Source organism: Leptosomus discolor, chromosome 10 (assembly GCF_034619465.1).
Source record: "Leptosomus discolor isolate bLepDis1 chromosome 10, bLepDis1.hap2, whole genome shotgun sequence".
Classification (NCBI taxonomy): Eukaryota; Metazoa; Chordata; class Aves; order Leptosomiformes; family Leptosomidae; genus Leptosomus; species Leptosomus discolor.
Window position 1 is genome coordinate 3,415,506 of NC_141400.1, and position 25,243 is coordinate 3,440,748.

The 25,243-nt window shown below is 42.7% G+C and overlaps 1 protein-coding gene across 1 annotated transcript in view; it reads right to left on the reverse strand.

The window, feature by feature from the left end:
- The window catches only part of RANBP17 (RAN binding protein 17), a 163,072-nt gene that overhangs the window by 4,594 nt on the left and 133,235 nt on the right, over positions 1 to 25,243 (reverse strand). Inside the window, exons 25-26 of the mRNA XM_086470933.1 lie at positions 19,584 to 19,750; positions 2,470 to 2,568 (exon numbers count right to left, since the gene is read on the reverse strand). Coding sequence (XP_086327059.1) covers positions 2,470 to 2,568; positions 19,584 to 19,750 — 266 coding nt within the window. The remainder of the gene's footprint in view (positions 1 to 2,469; positions 2,569 to 19,583; positions 19,751 to 25,243) is intronic.

Here is a 25,243-nt window from a genome sequence, read left to right on the forward strand (position 1 = left end):
CAAATGCAGAGTTCAATGCAGAGAAGCCCACAACCCCGAGGCCTTGTCCAGCATCCACAAGCTGTTTTTAGAAGAGGCCAACCTCCTCACGGAAATTATTAACAGCATCCTCAAGCAACAGCAAGGACTAACGTCCCTGCCCGCCATGAATGAGTACAGCATCCCACAGCACGATTGGTTCAACACCACGGAGCTGTTCTGAGCCCTGGCGTTTCCAGGGCTTCTGGGCAGCAGCATCACTTTTGCCTGTGTTCTTTGGTTGAAGGACCATGGCAAGAAGGAGACGTGGCTGCGACACTATCAGGATACAGAGGGCTTTTTCTGCCAGTCTCTTGCCCCTAGGACTTAAATTAATCTTGTTGCGGCATTTGAGCATGGAAACAATGTCAGGAGCCACGTGCAACCGTCCCGTTTCATACTAAGCTGATGCTGTCTCAAAAGATTTAGCGTTGGTTTATGGTGGACCCTGAGTACGATTCCCATTTTGGCATAATTACCCCTATTGGTGCCAGCACATATAAATCCCAGTTCTTCTGAGGCCCCAGGTAAACCCGATGCCTTCCCTTTGAGATGAATTATAGGCAAAGATGATCTCATTAAAACAAATGAAGAAGAGAACAAGCAGTAAAACATAGTAAATGCATGCTTGCTATCTCAGGAACTGTAGAGACAGAGACCCTACCAGAAATAGAGGAACCCATTTTCAATAAATAAACCAGCAGTGCACTGAAATGAGCCAAGGAAAGATGACTTTTACAGCCATATGTAAGTACATGTCCTACTTTTTTCCAAACACAAAATAAATAACCTTGATGCAAAAGGGGAAATACAAATATCGTGAATTCTATCTCCCATTCTCCACCCTTCCAAAAAAACCAAGACTTGTTTGTAAGTAAAAGTGCTTGTACATACCCATGTCTCCTAAGCAAAACACACAGTCATTAGAAATAGTCTAATTTCCGCAAAAAGAATATTCTGCCAGTCACAAATTTATTCCTTATGATTTACAGCTCCACGGTTTTATCTTCAAGTGAAATATTTAATTTCTTCTTATACTGAAGCATCAAAACCACATAATTAATATGTAGTCAGGCTAATACTTAAACGCTATAAATCAGAAGCATTATATAAACAAAAGTGTCGTCTTGAACAAGATTGGGAATGCACAAAACTACTTATTTCCCACTTTTATAATGATGCAGTGACTCACAGCAGATAGAAAATGATTAGTTTTCCTTCCAAAGTAGGAAATATTGCTTCCATCTGTAAAGTATAATATTGTGATGTCATAAAGTTTTCCTAAACACTGAATTTGCCCTTATTCCCTCTCAATCATTTTAAAAGAACTGCTCTCTCTTATAGAGCTTGGATTTAAATCACAATAACACACCAAGAAGATGAATGACAGTGCTATTGGATATGGCTAAAATTGGATCCTTCAGCACAGGTGAATGATGAGACAGCGCTTCTCTTCTTGATATATTTTCTTCTTCTATTAGTTTCCTTCCATAGCTGCGATTTCAGTTTGAATTTTAATGTATGCGGTTGCTGCTAATCTTAGTGTCTTATTTTTTTCCAGCACCCTCTTATTGTATAGACAATTCATTCTCCAAAGCAGTAATACACTGAGGCTTGTGACTGCCCAGGAGATAAAGCAATTCAGAATAAAGTTAGAGCTGGCTCTGAAGTATGGCGAACACAACAGGTCAATATCTTCAGAAACAATGCCTTGCCATACAAAAGATGCACACATTTAGATCAACTCACGTTCATTTACTCAGATGGTTTCCATTTCAGACAATATTGTCTCTATTAAGTCACCAGGGAAACATGACGGGTATATACAAATTCATAGTTTCAGATTTTATTGAAAGGGCAAATTGCAGAGTATTTCCTGGTTTACAGAATCTGCCACAGATGCACACAATCCAAATTGCAATCAATGCGAGTACTTAAGTGTAAGCGCTCAGATAATACCCCCAAAGCTAGTTGTTCCTGTGAAACCTTTCAGAAAAAGGAATTGGTTAACTATTTTTCTAGGAAGCAATTTTTCTGATGTGATTTCCACAATGTTCTTGCTTCATATTTCTATGTAAAAGCCAGATGAGCTCGCCTAACTTCTATTCCTGCTTAATTCTGGAAAAGTGAAGACATAGAATTTACTAGAAAAAGGTTAATTATATCCTTGCACGATCTAAGGTTGGGTGTAAAGGTTGAGGTAAAGGTTTGAGAGGATTTTTCATCAAAACGAAGCCACTCTGCCTCTGTGAACTACTTTGTAAGATACTTACATAGCACGTGAGCTGAACCCTACTCTCCACTCCTAATGCGAGCATAATGGAGCAACGTCCCAAGGAAAGAGATGGTGGATTTGAAGGGCAACAGGCAACCTTGTTGTATGTGAGGGTTTTTTTTTCAACTATTCGGGCATGTGAAGAGTGACTCTGGTGGAATCCCTTAAATACTCACTTTCTCATTGAGAAGTATTAGTCCAAGCAGCGGTCTTGACACAGACCATTGGTTTCTGCAGTCTTCAAAAATGATGGTGTTCATTAGGATTGACATCATCTGAAAGAAAGTTCAGACATTTTCCATGAATATGGATGCTGCTGTTATACTGTGTGATGTGGTGAGAAGGAAAAATTAATGAAACCTTTACTAACCATCCTGAAATAACTGAGATTTCATATACGAGCATGGTACTACGGAAGTAATTCTTCCAAACTAATACTTCCATCACCAAAACTACCAGGTGAAGAAAATTAAAGAAAACTAATGTCAAAGCTCAGGTCTAAGGAAAAAGTTGAAGTTAAAACAAATATGAATTGAGATTTAGAGCTGTGTTAATTTAAGGTACAGGCTTTGACTGTACTACAGGGATTTGCCCCGTTGTCACACTACTTCTAGGAAAACAATACACGGGTGACCAGTAATCTATATTAGTTTCACATTAATCCCTAGCTGCTCTTCAAGATTCTGTTTTTCTCACATCCACCTTTCTCTGTGTATGACACCGCAAGGCACCTGAAGGGAACGCTCCCTATTTCGGTGAAGGCAATCGTGACTACAGCAGGAAGCCTATAAATCTATACCATTTCCATCGCAGTCAGAAAGCCAGCCTCCGATTTTAGACACTTTACTTCTGTGACTTACTTTACAGAGCTCTACAGCAGGGATAAAGCCACTTCATCAACTTTATAAAGCACTGAGATCTATCAACTCATACAATTAAGTTCTATTGGCACCCAAACAGAAGCTACATAATTCACTTTTCTTGTTGGCTGGCACGTAACCAGAGCCTTCAGCTAATGCCACATGGAGCATTCTCCCTCTGAGGCCTCTTCTGGTCTTGCTGTGCTTCTGTACCTCTGGTGTGTGTAGCTAGGAACAGTAGGACTTATTTTAGGGATTGGCACAATATTTGTAAAATAACTATAGAATCCATTTAAAGATAAAATGCTTTAAGATATCCTTGGGATACATTAGTCCAAAATGCCAAAGGCCACAACATATACGCACCTAAAAACATTACTCAGAGATTAAACAGAGTGAAAATTTGTAAAATGTCACCAGTAAATAGTTTGACTCACATTTATAAAATATCAACACCCTAAAACCAAACATAAAGGAAGTAGAAAATCATTAAATCCTTTCTTCTAGGCCAATGAGTAGCTATGAGCCAGGTCTCCAGAGAGCTGCCACACTGCAAACTAGCCTGTAATAACTGACCAAGGCGAAGTCAAACAGCATGTTTCACTAAATGAAAAAGATGATTCCTAGCACTACAAATCACCTGGAACAGAGATATCCACAGATCACTTGAGCTTTCAGGTTAGGAACACACGGTCTGACATGACCAATTCTTCACCTGACTTTACAGTTTATATATCAGGCAAACTATTTTCCACTGGACAAAACCAGTTCTAGACTGCTGATGCAAACCATTCAAAACCTCTGCACAAGCACTAACAGGGGCTTGCTTTCCAAACGTGAAGAATAACTACAACTTCTTGTAATTCATTCATTGCCAGGTTTTCATCTCCGTAGCTTGTAACAAAGCTAGCTGTTAGGATGGAAGCATTTTTTTAAGTAATTAAACAAATTGACTCAAGCTGTGACTTAGTCAAAAGCACCACGACTGACAGACCCGTATTTCTTAGAAAAGGTGCTATGCAGGTAGAGAGACTTTCAATGCGAAGTCAGTCTGAAAAGGGCATGCTCAGAGACAAGTCCACAACGGACCCAGCGGGAAAGTGCCACGTCTTCAAACTCCAGCTTCATCAAACAAATCACAAGGATGTCTTCAAGGTCTCTACCCCAGAATTGCTACCAAATTGCAAAAGAACTGTAAAGCAAATATTTTAGGAAAGTTTTTGGCCTAAACATGGAAGACGACCAAAATGTCCAAAATTCACCCGAGAAACACTTATTTGTCTCTGTGCATAAGCAGCACAGACCGTACTGAAATAAGCAAGAAATATGATGAGCGTTACAATTAATAAACCCAAAGCCAATATAAAGCAATCTACATAACAGTACCTATTAGTTGTGTGTTTTGATACTGGCCAACCACGCCAGGAAACAGTGAAAGCCTCCTGCCCACTGCTGAGCTCTTCCTCTGACAAGATCCTACTGTCAAACGTTTTTAACTCCTCCACTTCTGACTCTTAAGGATTAATGAAAGAGAACCCTTTTAGAAATCATGAGCTGCGCAGGGAACAATGCTGCATTCAAGAGTTAGCGAGGTCTCATACTTGGACGTGCGTATGTCTGTTTTCTTCAGGGGTCAACCCACTCCTTTCAGTTAAACTAGACAGTTACAACCCCCCAAGTGCTAAGGCTTTCACTCAAAGTTGCCTCTGTTGAAAGGGACCGCTGGGATTAGTGGTACCACTGCACTAACATGATCAAGGTTGTAACATCTGCCTGTGAGCTCCCTGGAACAGTCATTAATGCCTCTCATGAAGTTATGTAAGTTTATTACTCGCAGAGGTGGACAATTTGGAATCCAATCGCGTTGTCTTTGCAGATGTCTTAGACATCTCATTTCTTACAAGGTTAAAAAAAAAGTAAGGTGTACAGCTTGGCATTAAGAGTTGCATGCATCAAATTGGGGCAAACTTATTTATCATGTCAAGACCTTTGTAGAAGGTTGTCAGGAGTGCATTATGGCATAGGCAGAAGACAATCAGCAATTACTGAGCCTAATTCCACCAAGATTAAGAGCCTCAAAATCCACGATAACAGCCTTAAACTTCCTTTTCCTGTTTTCCGTGTTTCTCTCTCACAGCTATCGCTGTTCCTTTGTTTTACTCTGTAGCTTTGGTTTCCTGTGCTACTTCTGCATGAGCCTACAGCACGCTGCATTCCAGATCCTTCTTCGTTTTACCGCGCTGCTGACACACTCCAAGAGAGATTGCACCCGCAAACAGGCGCTAGGAGACCACCCCTGCTTGGAAACAACTTCTGTCTACGGGAGCAGCCTGCACAGATTCATCTGCAAGACAGTAGAGCTTGTCTAGACATGGCTCATGCTACTTTATAAGGAAGCTTTGCCTCAGCAAACAGTTTACTGGTGATGTACCAGACTTTAACTCTTTCGTGGGCAGGGTATCAGGCTTTCATTTAATTTCACTAATTCTCCCTCTCCTGCCTCTCTACTACTTTCACATAATATAGAACAGCTTCTTCCTACAGTGACGAGTGACATCCGCAGCTTCCTGCTTCACACCTCGTGTGATCAGCGATTTGACTCTGCTGTAACCAGGAAGAACAGGTCGACCCATGCAGGAAAGAATTTTTAGATACATGACACCCAGCTCCAGATATATATGGCCATTTTTGTTGCTCCCCTGAGTTGTTCAGGTCATGAAGGACCTGAAACTCTTTAAGCTGCTGAAGGAGGCTCTGAAATAATGTGCTGCCTTCGTATTTCATCTGCTGATACACATTTACATGTATTTGTATTTATGACGGCAACACACAGAGAAATGGTAACCGCAACGTTCTGAAGATGAGATCTTGCCCAGTAACATCTACACACAAGGAGGTGAATGTGGTTATGCAGCAGCACTGGTGTCCCAGAGGGACCCTGCTCGCTCCCAGGCCACTGGCTGGACCCAGGTACACAAGCAAGCGCTCAGCAGCCAACAGCAGCAGCGCTGTCTGCGTTTTCATTTCACTTCTTTTGAGAACTGCAGAGCATTTCCCAGATGTTCCTTAGTCAGCTTCAAAGTGTGCCACTGAGACACATCAGCATTTACCACCACTTTTTACCGAGGGCTGAGTGAGGAACAAAGTCTGTGTGCAAAGCCACAGTGATACAGACGGAGCCTGGGGCACTCCCTCAACTTCCTCAGCTCCTTCCAGCCACCACCCAACCTTGGTCATGCTGTTGCTACAGCCCTGCAGTCCCTCTCACTGGGCAGCAGAAGCAGCTGGTAGGGCTCAGGTGAACTTGCATGCATTTAGCACGCAGGTGCCAAGAGGGAAACCCATGCTGTGGTACACTTTCCTTGCTCCACTTTTCCAGAAGTCTCATCATCCACCTGGAGATCACAAAGCAACTCAATGGCAAAACAAAGCACAGAGCACAGAAGCAGAACTGATCAAACATACAGACTTTTTGTTTTCTAGGTGGAAAATACCCTAAAGGTAGAAACTGAAACCTTTTGCTTCAGGAAAATGACTTCTCGGATCCTGCCACAGAGCCACTGCAGCGCAGCAGCCCTCCGGCAGACTCAGGCAGAAAACACGGTCTCAAGGTGAGCAAAGAGACGCTAGAAAGGAAAGGGGTGGGGGAACAGAGAATCTATTTTCTACTTAGTTCAAAACAACCACCTTGCCTCTGTTCTCTTAAACATAGGGCATCACTTTATCTGGTTCAATAATGTTTCTCCTGACACATTTGTTCTTTACAAAAGGAACTATTGACAGAACAGGCAAGAATAAAGAACTGTTCTTCCAATAAATTAATTCTTCAGAGCATCTCTTCCTTCAGACCCTCTTTCTTTCTTGGGTGGAGGAGGAAAATGTTGGTCAAGATAACCCTCAGTATGAAAACTTTTTTTCTAAAATAGGCTGGAAAAGAAGCTGCCTTTCTGTTAAAAAGGCTTGTTTTGCTGCTCCACATTATCAATAGAGAGCACTCACATCATTGCAGGTCCTGTAACTCATTTCTCTCTCCCATATGTTGGGATGAATACTCTATTCTGCTGCAACCGATCGCATTTTAACATAAAGAACTTACATTAACACCAGAGACGGCAGTTATGTATTCCTTTACAAAGGATTTAGAATGGTCAAGAACACGCACAGCTTTTAACCAAACACCTGGCTGGTAATAACACTCCTTTTCCTCCATTCAGATCTGAGAAAGACTCAGATTTTTTCATTGTTTAGCATATAAAATTTGGTAGGTTTTTATAGCTCTAGCTTCAGACAGTCCGCTCTTAATATAGGAGCTGTGATTACTAATTTAAATGTCCTTTGGAGTTCTCAGTTCTTTCAACATCAATTCTTCCTATATCAATAAATGGATCATCATTTACTAATAATACTAGGAAGATTTAAATGCTCCAAGATTATTAAATACCTTAATTTTTAACCTGTTGTTTTAAAATATTTATTTTACTAGAAAGCCTAACTTTACATTGATATTTTCCATGATCAAAGCTAAAATTTCCAGACGAAATAAGGAAACTAAAGCCTTTACTTATTATGAAAGCGAGAACCAGTCCATTATTCCTGAACTAAAAATATTTAGCTGTCAGAAACAACAAAGCAGTTGACATTTGCAATATGTGAGTTTAGGAATCACACGTCTTGTCCCCCTGCATTATGAAGTTACATCAGACCAACAAAGAGCTTTAAGCAAGCCGTTCCGGAGCAGCAGACGCATGGATGGCTGGTGCTGCGGTTGATGCAGGCAGCCCCCATCTCCAGAGCCGAATAACGGGCTGAGTTACACTACAGCAGCTTTCTTTCTGGAAACCCTCTCCACTCTCTCCTGTCCTGTTGCTAATGTTCATTACATGTACGTCGGAAGAGGGAAGGAGTTGTGGAAGGAGGGAGGGCAGGAGAGAGAAGAGGGCATCAGAGAGAAAACACAGGCAGTCCATGCCAGCAGGCTAATGCGACCACAGAGCTCTTCTCAACAGCGTTTCTGCTCTGAGCCTTCTCAGCTACCCCAGAGCAAGCTTTTCCTTCAGCTTATAAAGGCTGGATTCCTCCAGACTTCTGTTCACAGACTGTAGCGTTTCACCCTATTTATATGTACTTCCACTATATATATGTACATAAACATTAATAACTAAAATTTCATGATTCAACAGCTGAAGCTTAAAATTGTGAGGGACTCAATCTCGTATCTCCATTTGGAACAATTCAGTTTGGTCTGGCCTTTTTTCTCCTTTTATGAAAACTTAAGGTATACATGGCTAAAAAAAAAAATCCAGCCCTAGTGTCAGGACAAGGCATCTGGGTGACACACTGTGTATCATGAACTGGTATATGCCTGCAGCTGATGGACTGAAATATGCTTCAGGTGTACCTTTCACAGCGTATTCCTATCAGTTATATGTTATGTCGTGCTGGGAGTCTTTTCTCCCAATGTTCCGAAGGGATGGAAAGGGACGGCTACAGATGTGAAAAAGGAACAGTAACAGGGAGCATGGAGCTTGGCATTTCCCTGGATATGTCTTTAGAACTGGCCAAAGGGCTGGGTATGGGAGATTCACCTGAAGTAGGTCCAAATCATAAGCCAGCAGAAATAATCATACAACAAGTTTGCACCAACTTATGTCAAACCTGACTTTGTATCTGACAGAGGAGTGCGTACTCAGAAGGATACATCTAGGATGACGGCTCAATGCTAACGACAAGCACCTGCAATGTGCCCATTAAATTTACTGCACCAGAGCCACTGCAGGCTTTGATTTTTTCACCGTTAAAATAAACTGTCGTACGTTAATAGCACAATAACATAGACCAGTAATGCAAAGTGGACTTTTCAAAGCTAAGGCTTACTTTAATCGTTTCCTACCTTCAGCCAGTAGCAGCCGACAGGATCACAAAGCAGATGTTCGTGCCACGCTGGGGAGTAACCGCAACAGAGCTGGAACATGGGCAGCCGCTACATCCTGCATGAGCTGTTCACAGCGAAAGATTTTGCCCTGCACTAGCACGTTTTCAAACAGTAATTTTAGTATCTTCCCACTAATCTGAGGGCATATTCTAACATGACAGAACACGTTCTTTTCAAATTACAGTTGCATCTGAATTCCTCATGTGAAGGCCTACAATACTTGGGCCCGGTCTCGCCTACCAGAACCGGGTCCATCTGTCCTAAGGGAGACCATGCTCCCGAGTGAGCCGGCATCCACCAGGGATGGAGAAGAGATGCCAGCTGGCAGCTGCAGACTCACCTATAGCAAAGCATGAAGTCACAGGGGACGGAGCAGTTTTGCGTAGTCTAAAGGTTGGCTACACCAAATACTGGAAGCGGAACAGTTAACTGCAGCAACTCTGCAAACGTCTGATGAATGAAATACCTCCTCTTTCTGGAGGGAGGAGGGGATACGTTTCATTAATTATTACCTTCCAGGGTGTGCTGACTTGCTTCTGTCTGCACTGAATTTCATGTAAACCCTCTGTTGAATGTCACATACTCGTATGCTGCCTGAAGTGCTAGATTTTGTATTTGGGTATCTGGTGTAGCTGACAGATGTTTACAAGCTAGATGTATCTGCACAGCTTCTTTTTGCCAATCCATCTGTGCTCCCTGATAGACAGCAAATTATTCCACCTCAGGCTGGAATAATTTAAGATTGTGACATCAACCCTTAATCTGCATTTTTTAGCTGGTAGCATTCAGAGGTTTTCAGTTACAGATACTGGAGTGTCATTTTAAATTAACCTAAGCTGTTTATTCAAGATTCAGCCATCTCAGAACAAGTGGCTGTAGCTATACAGCAATACAGCCATTTCTAAAGATGACAGAACTGTGATTAACTGGGACTTTTGGAATGCACAACCTGCCATAATTTGTAACATAAACTTCATGTTGGCTCGGTGTAGGAGAAGGCCGAGCCCTTTAAAAACCTTATAAAAAATTAATACACATGCCCCTCTGTTTTTAGCAGTATACGAAGCAGCAGCTAGGTTCAGGTCTTTGTAAACCCAGTTAGTCTTATCGCAGAAGAAGATCCTTAAGCATTTTTTCCAGTCCACAATGGTGAGAGCCTCTCCCTTTCTAGCACAGCCAGCACCCTCATCTGAGAGGTGACACAGGATGAAGTCAGTGTCTACTACCAGCATCTCTGACCAAATGACTAGTTACAGACTATTTAATCCTTTTGGGAGGAGACAACAGCAGTTTCACCCATGCTAACACCTTTCAGCAAGAGTCTATCTCCTGGAATGTAAATGGTCCTATGTTTAAATCTTTCAGTCTTCCCTTTAACTGTCACCAGGACTTAGAGCATGCATCTTCTTTAAATTCCTCAAATGCGAGCTGTCACCCATCTCTTCTCCAGCTCCTGAGAAATTCATTGGTGCCTTCCCTTGCATCAAGCGCTGGGAGCTGACGCACAAAAGCATCTGGGGATTTTCAATGTTGCACCAGGATTCCAGGGTAGGAATTGGGATCTCTGCATGCTGGATCATTAGTTTTCTGAAATCTCTATTACAGGAAGGCCTTCAAAACGCCAGTCAAGTGGGGAGGGAAGACAAGGTTGCAAAATGCCATTACCGTAAAAATAAAATCATCTAGTCTAAAACCAATTTGAAGATAATCTCAAACTTAATCTACAGAAACGTTCCAGAAATATAAAAAGCTGCACATGGAGGGAAAGGCTGAACATGAGATCAGCTCTAAATCCTTCATCCAAGGACCTTCAAGGTATCTCACACTGATGTGTGCTCACCCCTGAATCTGAACTAGACTCAGGCTGACACCGAGTGGAAGTGTGCTCAATGCTACCCTCGGGGACGCAAACCCCACACGCTGCGGAGCAGTCCTCAAACTCGGCTTAAACTTGCGCTCACCTTCAAGTCCCGTCCAGCCTAGCACCTATCACACACTCCGCCTGGCCCTGCAGCAACGCCGAGCCATTTGTAGCAGAGCTGTGATGCTGCTTGCCACAAGGCAGCTGGGATTTGCAGGCAGCTTGAGCGTAGGCTCAAACCGTGTGGATGTCTGCCAGCAGCAGACCCAGAGGCATCCCCCACACAGCAACAGTAACCAGCAGTACAGAGAAATTAGAAAAATCATTATTTTACCTATATTTACTTTCCTTTAGCACCGATACAGAGATAATCAGCAGCGACAGGGAGGCAGGCTGGGCTTTTAAACCACATCTTGAAGGAAGTCAGAGTACAAGAAACCCAGAAGCTTCGTTCTAACCACTATTCAAGGATTGTCCATAAAGCAAAGTGACCTACTCCGCTCTACTGGAGCGGAGCAGTGTACCAGCATAGAACTTGAATGGCCTAATCCAAGTACTAATTACTGATTGCCTAACGGATTTGAAGCCTCTTCTGTTTTCAAACTGTTCATAAACTGATTCTAGTTTCTTCTGTGGAACAATTAAAAGTATTTTTGTTATCCTGATGAACTGAACTGTAACCAAAGCTATTGCAAATAAACATAAAAGACAGATGATAAAGATGGTAATAAGCATATTGCTGCTGTGTCCTCAATAGTCACCAACACTTCTTAGCGAATATCATCTTTCACAACAACAACAAAGGGTAAGAGCACAAGGCTATTTCATGCACTCATCAAAACAAAATGCACTGAATATTATATTTCATACTAAATACATTACGCTGGCAGTTTGACACTCAACATTTCAATAGATATTGCGTCTCTCTAACATTCTGCCTGAATTTCTGCAGATGGACTTTTAAGTATCAATGGAAGATTACTTTACTTGTCACACTAAAAAGATTTTAAAGAATGGCTGCACACACTTCATTTTTAATTTTTTTTTTTTTAAAGGGAAATGAATCATGAATTCAGAAACATGGTTATATGGAAAGGTCAAATCCTATGCTGTGTAGTAGTCCTTTGTGCGTAGCGCTCTTTCAACAGCTAAACTGTCTTGTCCCTGATGTGCCCAGCAAAGCATGGGGAAAATTTGCTCAAGTTAAACTAAGCTAACCTGAACTAACCTAAGCTGAGATAAATTTAACAGTGTTCCCAAATCTCACCAATCTGTTGTGATATTTGGATTAAAAAAAAACACCAACAACCAAACAAAAACAACAGCCAGTTATTAGCCTACGAAAAACATGGCTTTTGAGGTTCAATTCCAGAGTACTGAAAATCAGAAATCTCTCGAGATTATGTGGGACATACATTTAGTGTATGCCAGTCATTAGAAAGTTTTCAGCAACAAACTGGCCCTTTTCACCCGACATGTACCTTTCTGTTTGCTCAAAATGAGGACAGAGCAGGTCAGAACGCTGCGCCAATTGCCTCATCAAACACCAGATCTCTGTAGAAGCATCATCTCCTCTGCTATAACCTTTGACAGGCTACTGCTATCATATCCAACAGCAATTAGGCATCCTTGTAAGCTGCTGCTATTCTAGAATTTTAAATTTGATTTTTTTTTTTTTTTTTTAAACTGGGGAAGGGGAGGGTGTTAGTTCACTGAGAGCACGTTTCATTACTCACATGGCAAATCTGCCAGTAGCAGATCGTGGAATGGACTGTTACCTTTCCCTATCCATTTTGTAAAGATATTGCTTTCTTTCCAGACTGCAAGCACCACTTCTAACTGGATTTTGCATTATAATGTGAACTTTACAAAATTATTGGTGCTATTCATATTGCTAGTTAGATTCTATGGAATGGCAATATTTTTTGCCCTTCCCCAAACCACCACCTCTTAGTGTTTTATACAAAACAACCATGGCCAGCAGAAATCAAACATTTCCAAGTAATGTAAAGTATTACATTGCACTGTGTAAACGAGGAATAAAACATTTTTATACTTCTCCTTAAACTTATTTGCTTTTTGAAAATATTTATGCAGCACAGAAGACACAGGGTTATTAAGACATACAGCCAGTTCCTCTTCTTTAATTGAAACATTTATGCTTTTTGTTCTGCTAGCAAAAAGCAATGAACAGTAATAACGCAAGATAAATATACAAGAAACTTATAGATACGATTGTAAAACAACATCATCCTAATGTTTTCATTTAATTACCCTGAAATGTATTCTATTTAATATTCATTACTCAAAAGCCAATTTAAAAGAGAAAGAGGTGAAGGGACTTATTCAGAAAGACGGACTGTCATTCACTGCAATAGTTATCTAATATACAGAAGTTAATAAAGCAGATTAATCTACAAGTCCCTTTAAGCCATCACTGAGTTTAGAACAACTGCCTCTTTGACCTCTAACCCTCCCGCTGTGCACCAGTAGCAGGTGCCAGCTGCACTAAAATTATGGCTGACGCGTTTTAAGGCAAAGTCTTTTCTTACTTTGCTTCTGACCAGCAGCTGACCCTGTAGGAACGATTGTTTCATGTGCTGGCCTAAAGGCTACATAAACCAGTAACCGATAAACAAAAGCATACATACACCAGCTGCCTAGCCCGAGGGTGCACATCCAACACTGACACCTCCAGCAGTTTGTGCTGCAAGCCGAACTGCCACTTTTTTGTTTCCATACATGAATTCTGTACAATACTTGTTACTTCATGGAACTGAACTTCTCTCCATCCCCAAAACTGTTTGTGTAAACTATAGCACAGCTTGGATGATTAAGAGGAGATTCCCAATTTGATTTAGCACCATTATTAAGAGCGTGAAATCTTCAGATACGTCACTAATGATGATGTATTTTAACATTAAAAGTCTTAAAATTAAATTACTCGATTCACATGACAACGAATCACAACAAGGCTTTCAACAAAGCAGAATTAGAAAAGACACTAAGCTCATTAATTTTTTTGATTTCTTAATTGACAGCGCTCATGTAGTGATAGCTATACATTCAGCAATATACTGGAGACCGAGGCTGCTGCTGCCTTTATCCATGTGCAGCAAGAAGTACGCATAAAAGAGAAGCGACCATATTTTTCATTAAGAGAAGATGGCTTTGACATAGTTATTTTGCTGATACAAATTACACAACCACAAAAACAATCAGAGTAATGATTAAATGCAGTTATGTACATGGGAGACTACTAGTGCAAATGTTAACATATTTAAATGGGCTCCCTTCATTAAAAAAATTATATATGATATTAAACCATCAATCAAATCGAAACACTAGAGTCTAAACGTATTGTCACTGGTTAAAATAAATGACTTTGAGACTGAATTTTGGCTCACTCAATATGGTGCCTTTTCTGTTGCTTAGCCACCCAAGTCTCTGCTGGCTTGGGCTACAGCTGGTACATCTCCATCCCTTTCAATTAATAAAGAAAGTTATGATAGTATTGGATAACATTTTTAAATTGTGCTAAGAGGCTGAAAACAGATGTCTGAACGAACATCCGTCTCACTGCTGTATCAAACCTTTCAAGGCTCAAGGCGGCAAAAGCCGAGCGCTCTGGTTCCGATTCGGCTGCTGAGCCTTTAAACACATCTCATTTTAAGCACAGGAACAATCGCACCTGTGGGTTTGAGCCGCTCTTAAAACTAAGCATATGCTCACACATGTGGCTCAAGGTGCTCAGGTACTCAACGTCTTGCACAACTGCCCTCTGTCAGTGCAATTCGGATTTCTTTTTGTGATGTGCTTATATGCAAGTGCTTCTGCGTGGGCCGTGAAGCACGCATTATAAACAGATCTGCTCCTCAGGTTTTTATTTCAATTACTGTGCATAACTCCACACTAGCTGTATATGGCACTGAGGTTTATCTGAAAAACAAAAACATCAGTGATTTTACTACATAAAAGGGAAAAAAGGAAAGTAGCAGTTTATAATACTTTTTTATTTTAGTAATGCCACTTGATTTTTCATTGCAACTGGCATCTTTACTTTCTGTTTTACACTTGCCACGCAGTGCTGCTGTGCTGTGCCATTTAGGGCATCTTCGTCACTCAGTGACAAGCGCTCAGCTCCAACGAGCAGCCTGCTGAGGTTTTACCTACCACCGTTAAGCCACCGCAGCACTGCCCACCCCGTCTCGCTCCCTGTTTCAGCACTACCACACTCCCCACCACCCACACCCTCAAAGTCCTTTGTTCACCCATAAACCTTCTCATCCACCTACTGCAACGCTCCTTCCCTACAGATCCCCCTCCAGCCCACGTACTCCGCCACATTTCCCTACGGCAATCAACGCCAGCTCTTCCCACAGCCCTGCCGACTCTCCCCCGCCGCAGCGCTCCCCACCCATCGCCCCCAGAAATGCTGAACCCCCAGCAGGGCTCAGCGCAGGCACAGCCTCGTTCCACAGCCACCCAGCCCTAAAACAACTGTCCACCAGCGCTGTCCCCTGCTGTGGGCCCACCTGGGCTGAGAAATGGAGCCAGCCAGGAGGCCTGTGTCTCCTGGTTCCCGGCTGGCCGTGCCGCAGAGGCACGCAGCTCCGCTCCACCCCTGGGCAGGCCAAACAGCACTCACCGCCGCTCCGACCTCAGCAAGTCGGAGATGGCTTTGGCCACACGCTGTGTCTTGGCACAGGCAGCGTGCAGATCTAATCCAAACACTGATACGATGTTCAGACTCATCAAAGAACCCTCCTTATTCTCATCCACATGATCCTCCTGGAAATGATGCACGGATCGGAATCACCGTGTAATACCCTCCCTCATTCGTTACCCCTGTACCTAACGCACCTCTCCAAGAAACGCCCAGGAGAGGAAGCGAACGCTGACATGTCACTGAAATCCTGTTTCTATTCAACCAACCAACCATTCACCCCTTTCCACATCCAGTGCAGAATTACTTCAACGATGGCTACGCAGAGTTCTTTACCTGTCGTGCACGGCTCTTAGGAACATTTGTCAGAACTATGGGTGAAAGGTGCTACAAAAGTGATTGATTTTTGCAAAGAACTAACATGAATAGTACTTCACCACACCAAAATTGAACTAACAGCCTGACATGTACAATTCAGCAAGATAAGCATTAACAGAAGATAAAGGTAGCATCTTAAAACCAAAAATTACACTTTCATTTATAAAGTGGAGCAAACACCGGCTTCGCCTGCCAATCCCGGAATAACAGCATAGAAAAGTAGGAGCCTTTTAAAATTATTTATTAAAGTGCTTATAACACAACATAATGTAACACCAATAGTTGAATGTAATAAACCTAATACCACCTTCTATCCATATATCTCAAATTACTTTGTGCGTTACTTCAGCTCAGTTGTAAGGCACCACCACGAAGCACTTGTCTGCAGATTAGCCTCAGACTAAGCAGCCTGCCCGGGGGGAACAAAGCCCGTGGCACAGCAAAAGCAGGGCCAAAGCCAGCAGGCACTGTGACACTTCAGCAGGATGCCACAGCTTGCTCCTCAACGTTAAGGAGTTGTTTCACTTCTATGTTTTCTATTGCTCCTGTCTCAGTCACATCTACCTATTAAAAAACCAGAGCCGCTATAGGACACACGTAAGCAAACAAAACAAGAATTAATGGGGGTTTCATGATACAACTCTGCTCCTCTAGAGGCTGACGAAGACGAAAGCCTCGGCCATGGACATACCCCCGTGTACCGAACGGCCTGCAGACGCCGAACCGCCTCGTTTAGCAGCGAGCCAGCGCTCGGCTCCAAGCGGGCGGGCAGAAACGCACCGACACGGCCCGGCTGCCGTTGCAGATACGTCAGAAGGGACCATGCACGGACCCGCCGCACGAACGCTCCCGGGCGGCCGGGCGAGGAGGGAGGCGGCGGTCCCGCACCGGGCAGCCTCGGCAGCAGAGACCCGGCCCGCTCCGCCGGCCGCCGCCCCCGCCGGTCACGCTGCTCGGCCCCGCGGCCGGGCCCAGGGCAGGTGGGGAGGGGGAGCACGGCCGGGCCCGGGAAAGGCGGCGGGGGGGGCACGGCCGCGTTGCCCCGCCGCCCTCCCGCCAGCAGGGGGCGACCGTCCCCCCCCCCCCCGCCCGCCGCGCTCCGCCTCGGGCCCGCTGGCCGCCCGGCTGCCGCGGAGGCGGCTGTTCTCGCCTCGGGCCCAGGAGGGCGGGAAGCGGCGGGGACCGGAGCAGCGGGGCCGCCGGTCGCCCGAGGCTGCGGCCCGTCGCGGCGGAGAGCCCGCGTCCCCCACCTGGCAGAGGAGCCCGGGGAGCCTCGGGTGTCTTCAGAGGCGAGGGAAGGGCAGGGCCTGAGGCGGGCTGCTCCCCGGTGCTGCTGGGAACGTTCACCGGCTGCTTCCAGGGATCCAACTTGGAAGAAACGTTCTAACTAGTAAATAATTGCAGTTATCGTTGCATCAGTTTAGTTTAAAGAGCTGACAAACCTCTCTAAACTCCAAGCACAATTAGTCATCAGGGTCTAGTTTTTCAGCACTGTTAAGCGATTTGTAACCCATTCCTTTTAATAGGGTTATGCATTACTTAACCGACACAGATGTCTTGAAAACCGAAACCGCTGGTTATGAAGCAGCAACCTTGTTCATTAGCTTTCATGATAGTCAAATCATCTATAAACCCAGTGTTTAATGGCCAGCCGATGAATAATCAATGTCTCACTTTTCATCTGAGTGTGAAAGTGAGAATAATCTAATACACCGTCCCCCTGGAAAAACACGAGGCCTTGGGTTCCGTTTCTATTCAGGGCTGATTTATAACCCAATGGAAACCTGATGTAAACATATGATCAATGAGTCCCATCATTGCTGATAATAACCCCCAACCGGCCCACTCCCTCATCTCAAAAGCCATCCCTTTAGGCTATTAGTTTCGTCCAGCTAATCCTCTCTACTATTTCTGCCTGCTGCTTTTACCTTGGCCATCCGTTCAGTCCAGCAGACTCAGAAGTAATTTTATACGCAGCAGAGAGCGGGTGGAATTGATTTTTCACTCAGTGCTCAGTTCCCATCTGAATAATTATCAATTTTACTGCCTCATAAAGGGAAGAGTCAAAATTTCAAATCAATTCAAAAGAGCTTCTGAGACTACAGAAACTGTGCATGAGAATAAAGGTCAAAGTTGTCAGTGACCTCGGGAGATGATGTCAGATATTAGTACACTGAGTAGTTGACATCAGAGGCACTCAATATGATATGACTAGTGCTAATGCAAATCATATTTATGCTGACTACTGGAGACCAGCCATTAATATTTAAAAGAGTATGTGAAAGCCTGCATTCAAAATAAATATAACTTATTCCGCAGGATCTGAAGTTAATAAAGACAGATCACCGCCTCATCATATGCTGTGAAGTGAAAGATTACTGCGTATTAACAGACAAAGTATTACATCAAGATTGCCACAAATGCAGGGGAGTCCAGAGCCCAGGCTGCTGTTCTGTCCTTCACATTCAAACCACTGCACGCACAGAACAATACTGAGCAATCTGACATACCGAAATGCTGACTTCGTTGCTAGTTTCCATGAAACCCCTCCTATTAGGCAAGTAAAACATAAGAATCTGTAACATGACAAGGGAATCATCATATTCTGATAATGATGTCAATAATAAACATCATTAATATTCTCACAATATGCTATATACCGCCAGGTATATATTAGCTACCATGAGTTACTTTTCACCCTCAATTAGAACAGTAAACAAATGACAACAATAACTGTGGTGACTGTATGCCAGGTTTTTTTCCAAGCGACAGCGTACCTATCAGGGAAACGCAAAGACAACAACACTAGTCATCTGCATTTTGTTAATAACTTCCATTTTTGTTAAAAGCTTCCAGACCTGGGAAACACGCCTCCTACAATGGCATCTTTGCAACTGCATTAGGAATCCAGAGATTCTTGGAAACATGCATTTTCAAATAGTTCAATGAGATTTTAAGGGAATGTGGCACAGAGCTAACGTGAAGATATGTAGCTATGAACATCCTGATCTCCCGGTCATGTACTTGGGCTGTGATAATCCTGACGGAGCTGGGAAGGGGAAGTCTCTCCTGAGCAGTATGGCGACCGCTTCCTTTTCAGAAACACGAGATTTAAATTCTATTGCATTTACCTTTAACAGAAAAAAATCCCAGAGTCACCTACTGCAAAATAAAATATTCAAACTCCATAGTGTACAGCCATTCAATTTACACATTTCATTACCAAAATGTGTGGTTCAACACCAGAATTTGTTCTTCTTCCTCCTAAAATCCTTTAGAGAGCTTTCCTTCCCATTTGGCTATAGAAATGTACTGATGATCTCGCACACCTCTTCACAGGAGCCAAAGATGAACCACCAAGTTTTAAGATACTGTACAGCCAAGTATAGTACCTATGCTTTCCAGTATGATTAAAAGTATCTTTGATCTTTGGTCATCATGAGAACATGGCTGAAGCTACTCAGGGCTGCACACCAGTGTACAGAGGTTTGTTCTGTTACTAACGAGCCAATGCTACCCTGGTGTTCAGTACCACAACAAGTCAGGAAAATTCAGAAATGTATAATACCCCATAGAAAAGGCTGCTAATTCACCTGCTGTAGAACTTCTGGGTTCTGCTGCATGAAATGAAGCAATCTCTGTCCATCCTGCGAAACCTCTCTACATCTTAGAGTCTTCTTGCCTTCTTTAGCGAGGTGCTTGAAGAGGTAGGTGACAATGTAGTCTAAGCTAGCGCAACAGCTGGAGGAGACAATTGTATCTGTGTAAAAAATGAAACAGTTTTGAAATTGTTTCCATAACAGAATAATTAATAACGACATTTTATAGTACTTGGAGAGCTCAACTTTAATAATCTCTGACATTAGGCTAATCGATACATCGACAAGTCTATTTTTGATACATGAGTTGACTAGCTTTGAAGACTGCTTTTGTTAACAAACAGTGGTATTGTGGTATTAAACCTTTGCTTCTGAGAAACCGGAGAGCTCCACGTACTAAAGACCCTATGAACCCCAGTGAACTTCGTTCACAACTGTACGAATGCAGCTGCCCCTCTGCGTATTGGGGAGTGCAGGATGAGGGCTGACATTTTACTGGTATTCAGTTTCACATTCAGAAGGTTCCAGATTCCTGGAAACTAAAATTCTCGTTTGATCTGCTTACTGAAAAGGCGAGGTTAAATCAAGTAAAGCTGTTGCCCAGGTTTTTCTCAAGTAGTATTCCACAATGTCTCTCTGCCCCAAATAGCTTACACCCAATGTCAGGTGGCAAACAATGAACAAGGGCCATTAGAGGTGGCAAAAGAGTGATCACAGAACAGCCTGTTAGTCATTTTGCTTAAGAACTAATAATTCAAGTAGTTAAAGCACATTAAATATGGCTGGCAACAACACAACAGCAGTCACTACCAAAGGCTTCATAAACGTCCCCAAAACTGAAAGTCATGACAGCAAAGGGAGATACTGCTGAAAAGCAGAAGCAAAAGCCCCTTCATATCTTTGCTTACTGTTTCTATAAGTAAGGGAGATTAAAAGCTTAAACCAATTTGGAGAGTAACTCTCCCTGTCTGATTTATCGACGTTACTGCGTTGCTAGGTGTTGCCTGCTGTGCCGCTGCCGTGAAAGAGGACTCGGCGCGCTGCCCCGCAGCACCGCAGTGGGAGCAGTGCTCGGCTCCTCGCGAGAACGGTGGTGCCCCCTTCCCCCTGCCCAGCTGCTGTCTCCTCCTGGCCTGCCACCCGCGATCCTCCTTGGCCCCAAGACCAGTGGCTGCGACCTTCCACACTTCCAACTGCGCCGCCTCCCAGCTCCTGTTCTGCAACCCTGGCCAGAGCCACGCGTTGGAACAAATGCCGGCTCCCCGCAGTGCCACCACCAGCTGGAGCTCCTGACATACAGGTGGTTTAACCTGCTGGGTGCAAGGCTTAGCCCTAAGTGATATTCTCCGCCATTTCAAACACCAGATCCAAATCAGGGGAGCCCTTAGGACTCCAGCCTGTTGCCACTGACTTCAGCTATAACTTGTCTAGGCCTTTTACAGTTCACAGTATTTATTTTAGACAGGCCGCTGGAGTAAGGGATGTGTGGGGGTTGCAAAAGGAATTAAACTGTTAAAATGCTCATTCTGAGGGAAAAGGGATTAGAAGGATCCAATTAAATGTACCTTGAATTCTTTAAACTATGCTAATTTGGAGGCCTGCCAACCTTGCAGTGTTCATTTAAACACATCCCTCTAGACACTGAAGTATTTTGATCTGTGTCTGTTTAACTCCTTAAGCTCTGTGCCGACATTATTAACCCTTCGCCATCTAAAAACTAATTGTATTTTGCTAAGAGTGTTTTGAAGTTAACACTGAAGAAACATTTACAGGCAACGAAGATACAAGTGGTCTCCTAAGACCTGATCTTCCAAAGCAACCAGCTGACTTAGCAGCAGGAGTAGACAGTGATCTAACAGCTCGCAGAAATGAGCTGGAGCATCTCAACTCCGTCTCTACTGGACCAGCGAGCTTCCTAGGACTCAATTCAACAGGGCAGGATGTTAAGACACGTTGCCGGAACAAAGCGGAGTTCAAAGTTACGAGTCTTGCCAAAGTAAAGACCGCAGAATCTGGCACTCATCGTGTACTCAACCAAAACAGTCCTGCATATAAACTAGAAATACAATTCATGATGGAATTGAATCACCGTCAATAACAACAAGTGAGAGATTTGAAAATACATATTTCATAGGAGGGCTCCGCTGTATTTCTAAACCAGTGCTTAACTCTATTTCTTTTTAAATTGAATAATCCAAAGTAAATCACTATCATCAGTTTACAAAACAGCAGTAGTTCTAAACATGCTGATACTGTACAAGCAGATATTTTACATTCGACAGTAAGTGATTTTAGCAGGACAGCACACAGGTCTACGCTATCATTTGCTCATGAGAATCTGATATGAGTGTTAAGAGCTACTTAAATTTGCCCATAACTATATATCAAATATGCTTCCCTCTGCTCATTTTTCCTTTTGATTGCAAGGATATAGCAGACAGGGAGCGTCAAGCAAACTCCCTTGAATGACTCTTCTGGGCATGTGGAACCCTGTGCTGAAGCAGAATAGTGTTCTCACTAAATCTTAGCGAGACAAGCCAGCCGACCAAATAAATACAACAAACAAGAGCAACGAGGAGCTACCAGTTCTGGGCTATGGACAGAAGACATGGGTGGAGAAGACAGAATAAATACAGAATTTAAAAGATACGGAGATAAAAGCTTGGGATGATCAGGAAAAATGCAGGCAAACCATGTTTCTCACTTCTATCAACTTGGCTCTATCACCTGTGAACTAACCATGTGGATCACAAAGCAAGTGGGCCATGGTTACAGAAAATGCTAAAACCAGCTCCGTGTGTGTCAGCACGGATCCAGTAATGGTTCAGTAGATTTGTCAAACAGAACGGAGCTCTTTGGACTTACTTGATGGCAAGGTAGGTGCTGGTGGTGGGCAGGGGACCAGGAGGATGACTCTGGCACCAGTCACCATCATATTCAACTAGCTCTTTTGGTTTCTTCTTTGCCAGTATGCATTAATTTCATGTTCTGGGGGCTAACTTTACATGCACTACTTTATTATCTGTGTGGTTTTGCCTTATGTAGGCAATTCCAATCAGCCATTGACTCAGGTAACTGGAAGTTGAACATGTATGAGTTCAAATGGGTTATATTGTTTTAAAAAAAAGCAAAAAAAAAACCCCAAACAATGCCTTTTGGTCTCAATGATATGACCACCGCACGCCGAAGGAGAATTATTTTTCAACAGTTTAATGACATTGCTGAATCTCTGCATATTAAAAGATTTTGTTTTGTTTTTCACATAAGGGCAAGAAGAGGGAGTTAAGTGATATTTTCCCTGTCCATCAATTGCTTACAGTTCAATACTGGCATTATTTGCCTTTGAGACTAAACCTGGAAAGTAAACGGATTTAGCAATTTAACATCTAAATTAGGCAGCAAGACAGAAAAAATGTTTTACTTTTTCCTCAATGAATAGCATACTATACTATTAATCATATGAGAATTAGAAAAGCTTTGCAGAGATTAGTGACAACATGCCAGGCAGACTACATTAAAAGGCTCTGATCCACTGAGTCAGCTGTGAAAAAGCCAGGTAAACACTTTAGAAGAGAACTATTGGAGTGTTTATCCTCGCAAGAGAAGCTTAGATGAGGGCCTCCATTATAGCTGATTTACAGCTAGGCGCTTCAGAAGGAATACATATTCTTTCACAGTGTTTATAAAGTGTGGAATCAAGCAAGGTATTTACTCAGCAGAGTGAACACTCCTCAGAAATAAGGATTTCGGAATGTTTATCCTACAGCTGACGACAGTGAGAGTCTCAAATGTTTCACATATGTAAAGGGAACGGAGAAAAAAATCTGATCCTTTGTGATCTCCTAGTATTTAATTTTTAAAATAAAAAGACAGCTATTTCATTTTTATAAACATTTCTGAGAATGACTTGTATGTTCTAATCAGTTTAAAACACAATTCCCCCTCAGATGGCTTATAGCCCTGAGCCCTACTATTCTGAGATGTTCCTGTGGCACTGATATAATTCAGTGAAAAAGGCAACACTTGGATCTACTTACCCATTTTCAAGGGGCAGAAGGATGTATGTGACTGAGTAACACATAGGAAATAAACTTCTGTTTCACTGTCTGACAATTGGTAATGTCCCAAATACCAACATTTTAAAAGGGATAAAACATTTAGAAGAATGACTCATAAAAAAAATGCAGTGACAGGCAACTAACTCTTGAGATGATTGAAAATAAATAAACATTAAGAGGTATAAACTGACCAAAGAGCAGTTCATCTGGACATGTCATTATAAGAGTATGGAAAATTATTCAGTTCACTACAAAATAAAACTTTGTGAACACAAATAAAGAATTTAATGGCTGACATCGATATCAATTCTCGATACATACAGTATTAAGAAACACGATATTAAGGAAAAAGAATCACTTTATCACTTCAACATGAAAGGTAAAAAAGATGCATTTTTCAGCTGACTAATCATGGCAAGTAAATATTACTCTTAATGTGCAAGAGACATGCACAAAGATTAGGGGCTGCATAGGCATTTCCACAGAATAAAAAACTGTTTTGGAAAGCTAGAGAATACAAGTGGACAATGTAGAGAAAATACCAGTAGCATCTTAAAGGTGGTGGCAGAAACCAAATGGGAGCATCCTCCAGTCCAAGCTCCTGCCCAAAACAGGGTCAAATTCAGACAGGTTTCTCAGGACCTTGTCCAATATCTGGGAACATCTCCAAGGATGGAGATTCCACATCCTCTCTGGGCAATATGACAACAGCCAGGTCTTCCTGACAGACAGATTTGGCAAGTCTTAAAGACTGAAAAGCTACTTGAGTTTGGAGGAATAAGAGTAAACAAAGAACAAAAATGAACATGAAAGTGAGAATAATAGCTTTTGATGGACTGCATCAAGCTTTCTGTGAAGTCAAGTGAAGTTAAAAATTCCTACAGACTTTGTTTTAGTCTCACATGTTTGTATTTATTTTAGGTACTTTAAGGACATTAAGATGAACTGAAGGACAGCATTAGCTAAGCAAATCTATGGTTTATGAAATGTGAAAAAAAGCAAGTTGTTAAAATTTTTGTTGATACTTTTCTCAGGAGAGTGTTGGGAATTCCACTGAATAAACATTTTCTAAGAAAACATCTTTGTTCCTAAAAATGAATAATTCTTCATGATCAAACTCCTAGATACCTACACCACAAAAGTTTAAAGCTAAAAACCTCTTTATCAGGGACTGCAGTGCTGGGATGAGGGGTAGCAGTTTCAAACTGAAGAGGGGAGATTCAGGTTAGACATTAGGAAGAAATTCTTCCCTGTGAGGGCGGTGAGGCCCTGGCACAGGCTGCCCAGAGCAGCTGTGGCTGCCCCCTCCCTGGCAGGGCTCAAGGCCAGGCTGGATGGGGCTGGGAGCAACCTGGTCTGGTGGGAGGTGTCCCTGCCCATGGCAGGGGGTTGGAACTGGATGGTCTTTGAGGTCCCTTCCAACCCAAACCATGCTATGATTCTATGAAATACATACTTTTCTTACTCCTCTTCCCCTTCTTGAGTGAGAGATAAACAATTTTTGAGAGGAGAAAATAAACATAACACAGGAAAGCTGAAGCTTATACAGCTTTTACATTTTCTTCTCTCTCTTTTACACAAATTCAAATTGGGTTT